This window comes from Capsicum annuum, chromosome 1, assembly GCF_002878395.1.
Source record: "Capsicum annuum cultivar UCD-10X-F1 chromosome 1, UCD10Xv1.1, whole genome shotgun sequence".
Taxonomy (NCBI): domain Eukaryota; kingdom Viridiplantae; phylum Streptophyta; class Magnoliopsida; order Solanales; family Solanaceae; genus Capsicum; species Capsicum annuum.
Genome location: NC_061111.1, coordinates 237188540 through 237197040, shown reverse-complemented (window position 1 = coordinate 237197040; position 8501 = coordinate 237188540). Strand labels below are relative to the sequence as shown.

The window sequence follows — 8501 nt, the reverse complement described above, 5'->3', positions numbered from 1 at the left end:
CTAAGTAAAAAATGTACAACAAGTGCAAGAAATCTTCCCATGGAATTGTCAACTACAACCTAGAAATTCTGAAAAATCTGCACATGCATGCTGGAAATTTCTGCACATTCAAGCCAACCTATGTGGACTTTTCAAAGTCCAAGAAGTGTGTTGCATGCTTAATTTGACCACCTAGAAGGAGCTGGAACATTCGCATCATTTCGGGGCATTTATCGAAGCTCCGTCAAGCTTAAAAAGGCACCCGATCAGTCCAGAATATGCCTAAAATGTGAGGAATTTAATGGGTTGTGACGCGGGGCATCGCAGTATAGTATCTTTGACTCATTTTTGTTGAATGTATTAGAAATTTTGGGGCATTGGCTCCCTATATAGCTGTAGACCCCTTCCAAACTATCTATTTATAGCTTAAACACTTGAAAAGAATCCACCTAAACTATTATTTCTGTTGGATTTGAGTATTTTTAAATCATGGACTCCATGATCTATTATTAGTCTTAAGATGTTTTGATCTATACTGCCCGAACTTGTCTTCATACTTGCATTATCTCTTTTTCTAAAATTTTGCAGGAATATGAAAATGGGGAAAAAGAGCGCCCTTTTATTGATGTCTACGAAGATACGCATAGGAAGAAAAACAAGGACGGTATAAGAGGAGATTGGGTCGAACCGCGTGCTATGAATGCATATGTAAGATAATAACTTTTATATACATTGTTTTATTATTACTCAACTTTGCTTGTTTACATACTGACAAATAATTTTTCTTTCAGGAAGAATTTCAAAAACGCATAGAAGAGTGTCATCAAACCCAACCTTCTTCAGAAGATGGTACCATGGTCCAACCATCACTTGAAGAGCTGAATAATATTTGGGCAACTGTGGTAGGTGGTTCAAAGAAAGGTAGAACCTACGGGACAGGGGTTGTCCAATCCTTGAGTAGTCCTTCGTTGTTTTCCAGTTCCTCTTCTACTTTACAAACTATGGAAGAAATGAAAGCTATGAAAAAGCAAATTGTGGAATTGACGCAGAAATGTGCAACTAACGATGCTAAGTTTGCTAAATTTGATAAATTGGAGGAGTTGGTTTAGAAGCACATGCCGCAAGTATTTCAGGACGAGGAAGATACTGAATATGATGATAATTAGATTGTAGTTATTGTTCTTGTTTTTTATTGTGACATTTAGATGTTTAAACTATTTGATTTGATATTTGTTTTGAATGGTTTAAAGTGGTTGTATTTATAAAATTTTTTCATGTTTGATCCAATTGTGAAAAATACATTAATTATGTTGCTTATAATCTGAAAGCAGTGTAAGCTAATGCAATATAATAATTATTTAATTATTTATTAAATAATAATTATTATTAAATAGTTATTTAATAATTTTCCGACTATAATGGTCGGAATAATTAAAATTATTAAATAATTATTTATAAAATTTCTGACTACATTAGTCGAAATAATTATACTTATTAAATACTTAGTTATTAAATTTCTTACTACAGTAGTCGGAATAATTACATTATTAAATAATTATTTATTAAATTTCCGACCATAGTAGTCGAAATAATTATAATTATTAAATATTTATTTATTAAATTTTTGACTACTGGAGTCGGAATAATTAAATTATTAAATAATTATTTATTAAATTTTCAACCACAATAGTCGGAATAATTATAATTATTAAATATTTATTTATTAATTTTTCGACTACAGTAGTCGGAATAATTAAAATTATTAAATAATTCTTTATTAATTTTCCAACTACAGTAGTTAGAATAATTAAGATTATTAAATAAGTTTTTATTAAATTTCCGACTACAATAGTTGGAATATTTATAATTATTGAATAAATATTTATTAAATATCCGACTACATTTTTGACTATAGTAGTCAAAAATTTTCGACTATTTCAGTCGAAAAATATTTTTCGACAAGCTATATTCCAACTACCATCAAGTAGTCGGAACTACCTTATTTTCCGACCACTTTCTGACGAAACTGACCATCGAAAATTTACTATTTTCTAGTAGTGTCAGTTTTACTCCATAAATACACTAGGAATAGGGATCTTAGAGTTGCCAACAAAGACCATCCCAAAAATTGTAGTAGTATTTGGAAGAATATCATGAAAGGTTGGGATATTTGTATGGAAAATATGAGTTGGGACTTGGGTGACGGAAAAAGTATAAAATTCTGGAAGGACACCTGGTCCACCTTTAAACCGCCCATAAATAGTCAAATTAATTATACAATGAATATTGGAGAAGACGATATCACTGTATCGAATTTTATTAAAAATGATACCTGAGATCTTAGGTCGCTAAGCTATGTGTTGCCTAGGAACACAACTAATACCATCTACGCCACTTTTATTCCTGACATAGTAGGTTTGGAGGACAAGCATAAATGCTCACTAGTCACAAACAACTGGTTCCAAATGTCCATTGCGTATCATTATCTGCTTGGTAAGGAGAACTGAGGTGGTTAATCTCAACATAGCTTTAAATGAATTTAAAAGATTAATTGCCCCACAAAAATTAAGTTCTTTATTTGGTTAGCATATCACAACCGCCTCCCAACCTCGTCCTATTTAAACCAAATAGGCATGATTGTGAATCCCCTATGCTTGTACTGCCAACAGACCGAGACTGTCAACCACATTTTTAGAACGTGCCCTAATACTTTAGCTTGTTGGGACGCCAATAACATGCGGCCTTTCGTTGAGCAATATCGACTACTGCAGACCAAGGAGTAGCTAGTGCAGTGTAATAGGATGAAACACCTAAAAATGGGTAAATATCTATCTTGGAGTGACATCTTTTCCTTCTACCTATGGATTATTTGGCTGTGTAGAAATGATAACCTGTTCAATAATAAAAAACATCCTATACCAACCACACAAGCGCAGGAGAGGGCCATTGAATTTTTCCTCTTGGCAGGAAAACATCTAAAGTATCAGGAATAACTTAACCTCTAACAAGTGCTGGAATCCGTCGGATGAAGGCTTGAAGCTTAACGAAAATGGTTCTCCTTTGACTCGCACTCTAATGTTGGAAGGGCTGGGGGTTTAATTAGGAACACGCAGGGGGATTAGGTATGGGGCTTCAACGCAAAATTTACTACCTTATCTCCTCTACACTCTGAAACACTAGCTTTGTACTTGGGACTTAAAATGGTAAAAAAAATACAATGTTCTAACATTATTGTAGCCACTGATTCCACAACTTTGGCTTCAGCTTTTGATGATGGTGTTGTTTCTGACAACAACTTACTCATGTGCAGGGATCTTCTACGGAAGTTGGGGATCACATTGATACGCCATGAAGATAGGAGGTCTAACGGAGCTGCAGATGTCTAGCTAAGGAGGGTAGGAAGAAGCAAGTACCTCAATTTTTTAAAGAATGGACAGTTCCACCCTTATTTGTTCACAAAGCTATCACGATAGATAAAGAGGAAACTTCTTTTGCTAATCAGAATATCAACTCTAATACTACTATGATGTTGTCTAGGAAAACCACTTTTGTAAGGCATGATATGCCAGTAGTTCCTAATCTGTGTACATACTACTACAATGTTGTCTAGGAAAACCACTTTTGTAAGGCATGATGTGCCAGTAGTTCCTAATGTGTACTGTATGTATTGCTAGTAACTTAGCCGATGACCCAGTAGGGTCATATCCGCAGAGCTTTGTACTATGTATAATGCATAATAAGTAATGAATAAATCCTTTTTCAACCAGACAAAAAAAAATTGCCAGAAAAAATCAAAAAGGATGCAAGTATGTGGTGCCTTGATACTTATCCTTTTCAACCAAAAAAAAAATTGCCACAAAAAATCAAAAAGGATGCAAGTATGTGGTGCCTTGATACTTATCCTTTTCGAAACTGCCATTATACCCGTGAAAGATTTGGCAATCTATTTAAGAAAAAATGTGAAGTAAACTTCTAGAAGCATGTTAGGTGAAGGGAGATTTTCTAAAGAGTTGAGCACGTCTATTTTGAGCATGTTAAGATAGAATTCTCAAAATATTCAGGCACGTACATTTAGAGCCTAAAAGTTATTAACATTAGTTAAGACATCATTCTTACGATGGGTAGTGCGCAACTTACACACAAAGAAACAACACAATGAAAAAGTACCATGTGCTAAGATGATAAACCCAGAATAGGATGAAAACCAAGAACATACTCAAAACAAACATATGTTATGATACCACAATTCAACACACGAAGTAAGTCTTCAGTAGTGCAACATAAAGTCAGAACTGAAGAAAATAAAAACAGACTATAATATTGCTCAGTACTCATCATCATCTTCTCCCTCACCTTCATCATCGCCTTCAGCACCAACCTCCTCATAATCCTTCTCAAGGGCAGCAAGATCTTCACGGGCTTCACTGAATTCACCTTCCTCCATGCCCTCACCAACGTACCAATGCACAAAAGCACGCTTAGCATACATAAGATCAAACTTGTGGTCAATTCGTGAGAAGACCTCAGCAACACTGGTAGAGTTGGAAATCATGCACACAGCCCTCTGCACCTTAGCAAGGTCGCCACCAGGAACAACAGTGGGTGGCTGATAGTTGATACCACACTTGAATCCTGTGGGGCACCAATCAACAAATTGGATGGTGCGCTTAGTCTTGATGGTGGCCACAGCAGCATTAACATCCTTTGGCACCACATCACCACGGAACATGAGACAGCAAGCCATGTACTTGCCATGGCGAGGGTCACACTTAACCATCATAGAAGATGGCTCAAAGGCACTGTTGGTGATCTCTGCAACTGAAAGCTGCTCATGGTAGGCCTTCTCAGCAGAAATGACAGGGGCATAAGAGGAAAGCATAAAATGGATCCTGGGATAGGGGACAAGATTGGTCTGGAATTCATTCACATCAACATTGAGAGCACCATCAAACCTCAAAGAAGCTGTCAGAGAAGATATAACCTGCAGAGGTTGAACAAAATTAGTACCGGCTATTTAGAGCTAATTAATTCCAAACAGCAAGCATACATTATTGCTTTACCTGTGAGATGAGGCGGTTAAGGTTGGTGTATGTAGGACGCTCAATGTCCAATGAACGCCTGCAGATGTCATAAATGGCTTCATTATCCAAAAGGATTGATACATCAGTGTGCTCGAGAAGGGAGTGAGTTGACAGGACACTGTTGTAAGGCTCAACAACAGAAGTTGAGACCTGTGGTGAGGGATAAATTGTGAAACCAAGTTTGGACTTCTTTCCATAATCAACTGAGAGACGCTCCAGCAGAAGTGACCCCAGACCCGAACCAGTACCACCACCAACAGCATTGAAGACCAGAAACCCTTGAAGACCAGTACAGTTGTCTGCAAGCTTACGGATGCGATCCAAGCACAGATCAACTATCTCTTTCCCAACTACAAACATACACAGAGAACTATCAGCATTTAAAACCAAATGTAATTCAAGTAAGAGTGAGTAAGGAGTAATATTTACTGGTATAGTGGCCACGGGCAAAGTTGTTGGCGGCATCTTCTTTGCCACTTATCAGCTGCTCAGGGTGGAAGAGCTGGCGGTATGCTCCTGTCCTCACTTCATCAATGACAGTGGGCTCAAGATCCACAAAGACAGCTCTTGGGACATGCTTTCCAGCTCCAGTTTCGCTGAAGAAAGTGTTGAACGCGTCATCACCTCCTCCGACAGTCTTGTCACTTGGCATCTGGCCATCAGGCTTTGGAAAACAGAAGACAGAATTTTAGCAAAATCATAATTACGTTTAAACAGCAGGAAAAAGTTTCATGTCTGCTCCATAGGACAACAAACCAATCTAGTTTGCAAAGACAACCAGTTGGAAAAGTGCCAAGGCAGGGACATCAAACTTGAAAGTAACCAAGTATCAAAACAAGTTAGTCTCAAGGAACACTATTGAAGCATCATATATAAAATCAAACATAAGTGGTTCCAAATCAAATGTAATACAAATATTCATCTATTTAATAAAGAATCAAGTACATGCAAAATATACTTATCTATATAATTTTTTTGAGGATGTATACTTATTTCTACATCAACTCCTAAAAGACACGTTCATCTCATAAATTATACAATCAGATGTACCTATTAAATCAGTTCCACTTTCGAATCAAACCTACTATGGATCCAACGAGCAAATATTCCATCAGATCTACTGGAAAACCCCACATTTCTACAACAGAGTGTCTCTGATCCTATATATAAATTACTCAATCATATCTACAGGATGTTGTTTTTCCATGTCCGAAATCAATCGGACAGTTATCAAACATACATCTAGAATATTCTAGCCGATCTAGAACAGAACAGTTATCACATTTCTACACCAGAGCAGTTATCTCGTGTCCAGATCTACAGATTTTTTCACATTTGGAATTAATAGGACAATTTTCAAACTTCAACAACAACAACAACAACAACAACAATATACCCAGTGTATTCCCACATGCAATTATCAAACTTAAATCTAAATTATGATACCAGATCTACTTTAAACAACTCACATTACCAGTCAATAAGACAAATTCTATATCAATCAGATCTATTGAAAAACAAATCACCTAAAAAGAAATTATTCGACCAGATCTGCAAAATATTTCACATTTTCAACCATTTACGAAGCAAAACATACAGATAATGCGATTTGAATCAAAACATATGTAGCCTAATTCAACCAGATTTAGACTGCAAGATATTTCACATTTTCTACAATTAAAATGAAGCAAAACACACAAATCAACAGAAAATATGATTAAGATAATTAAAAAAAAAAACGAAAGAAACTCGCAAAAAAAAAAAAGAAAATATAATTAAAAAAAAAAAAAAAAAAAAAAAAAAAAGCCCCCGTTACCTAAACAAAATTATACAATTAGATCTACGAAACATTTCAGGTTTTCAACAATTAAAATGAAGCAAAAAAAAAAAAGCACAAATCAAACACATAGAAGGTAACTAAAGTGAAAAAAAAAATAAGATTAAGGAAATCAAAAGAAAAAATCAAACAGATCAACAAATTTCTTCACATTTTCAACGATATAAACGACGCAAAACACACAAATCAAACACATAAAACGTGATTATGATTCAAAAAGAAACATATTCAAGCAGATCTACAAATTACTTCACATTTTCAACAATTTAACAGAAGCAAAAACACAAAATCTGACTAATCTTTTAGAAAAAATACCTGAATGCCGTGCTCGAGACAGTAAAGTTCCCAACAAGCATTTCCAACCTGAATACCAGCCTGACCAATGTGAATAGAAATGCATTCTCTCATTTTCGCTACAGCAAAAACTTCGAAACCCTAAAATTTAGTTGAAGGAAGAAGAGAATAACGGCGTTTATCAAGACGCCGTTTCAAAAAGAGAAAAAGGAATTGAGAGTTTCGAAAATTTTTGAATTGTGAGATTCGTAAAATGTGAGGGGGGCGTCTCTTTTTTATAGGAAAAAAATGAAAAATGAATGAGAGGAGGGCAAAATGGGTATCGGGTTAGTTATTAACTATGGTTAATATTGTTTCCGATAATTTCGAGGTTAATATTTACCGTAGATTAGGTTGGGCTATGTTTATAGTACAGCCCGCCCCGCTCTATTTTGAATTATTTTGAATTGTTGTGGAAAAGGAGGTTCCTCCATTTGAATCGTGGAGCAGTGCACTTTTCACGGAAGAAAAAATATAGTAGTAGTTGTAGTTTCAAAAAACATGAATTACTTCTTTTTTTTTTATATTTTTAAGAAAATTTAAATTTTAACTTTTCACGTATCATATTTGATATCATAACATTAAACATTTGATAGATTGGACATAATTTTAGTTTTAGACCATAAAATTCAAAAAATTTCTTTATTTTTTTAAATTTCATATCAAATCAAAACAGATAATTCTTTTTGAATCAGAGCGAGTAGTGACTCGTAAGGGTCGCTTGGACATATAAAAAAAAATTAAAAATTAAAAATTAAAAATTTGAATTATTTAGTTGTGAATACAGATAAGAGTTATTTTTAAATCTTTGTGAGTAATTTAAAATGAAAATATTTTTTGATATTTTTCAAATTTCGAAATTCAACTAGTTGACAAGTTGAACTCCGTAATATTGTGGTCAATAACATATTTTTCAAAGCTCAAATTCTTTAAAAATGGATTTTTTTTTCCATGGCCAAATGTCTCCTAAGGATTGGCCCCCTCGGTGTTTGGCTATTAAAATTTCAAATCTAATTTGAAGTTGTATTTTAAATTTGAAAAATAGAGTTGCACTTTTTATTTTTTAAAGTTGTATTTAGTTACATACAAGTATGAACATTATTTCAAATATTTTTTGCAAAAATTATTACCAAATAAAGGTTCATCTTCAATTCTAAAAATTTCAAAGTGAAAAATATTTGACTTCTAAAGTCAAACCCATACTAACTTTGACCATTTAATCCCCTCCCCCCCCCCCAATAAAAAGCCTCTTACTGTGGCATAAAAAATCA

General features: G+C 34.5%; 2 protein-coding genes across 2 annotated transcripts; one reads left to right on the top strand and one right to left on the bottom strand.

Moving 5' to 3' along the window:
* The first annotated feature begins 350 nt into the window (after nucleotides 1-350).
* Nucleotides 351-1294, top strand: LOC107857289. The gene is made up of 2 exons (XM_016702211.2): nucleotides 351-687; nucleotides 771-1294. The coding sequence occupies exons 1-2, from the start codon at nucleotides 676-678 to the stop codon at nucleotides 1086-1088; spliced, it is 330 nt and encodes a 109-aa protein (XP_016557697.1). The 5' UTR covers nucleotides 351-675; the 3' UTR covers nucleotides 1089-1294.
* A 2898-nt stretch (nucleotides 1295-4192) lies between these two features.
* On the bottom strand, nucleotides 4193-7678 carry LOC107848102 (tubulin alpha-2 chain). The gene is made up of 4 exons (XM_016692783.2): nucleotides 7213-7678; nucleotides 5490-5724; nucleotides 5040-5410; nucleotides 4193-4960 (listed from the first exon to the last, which is right to left on the bottom strand). The coding sequence occupies exons 1-4, from the start codon at nucleotides 7303-7305 to the stop codon at nucleotides 4304-4306; spliced, it is 1356 nt and encodes a 451-aa protein (XP_016548269.1). The 5' UTR covers nucleotides 7306-7678; the 3' UTR covers nucleotides 4193-4303.
* Nucleotides 7679-8501: the final 823 nt, after the last annotated feature.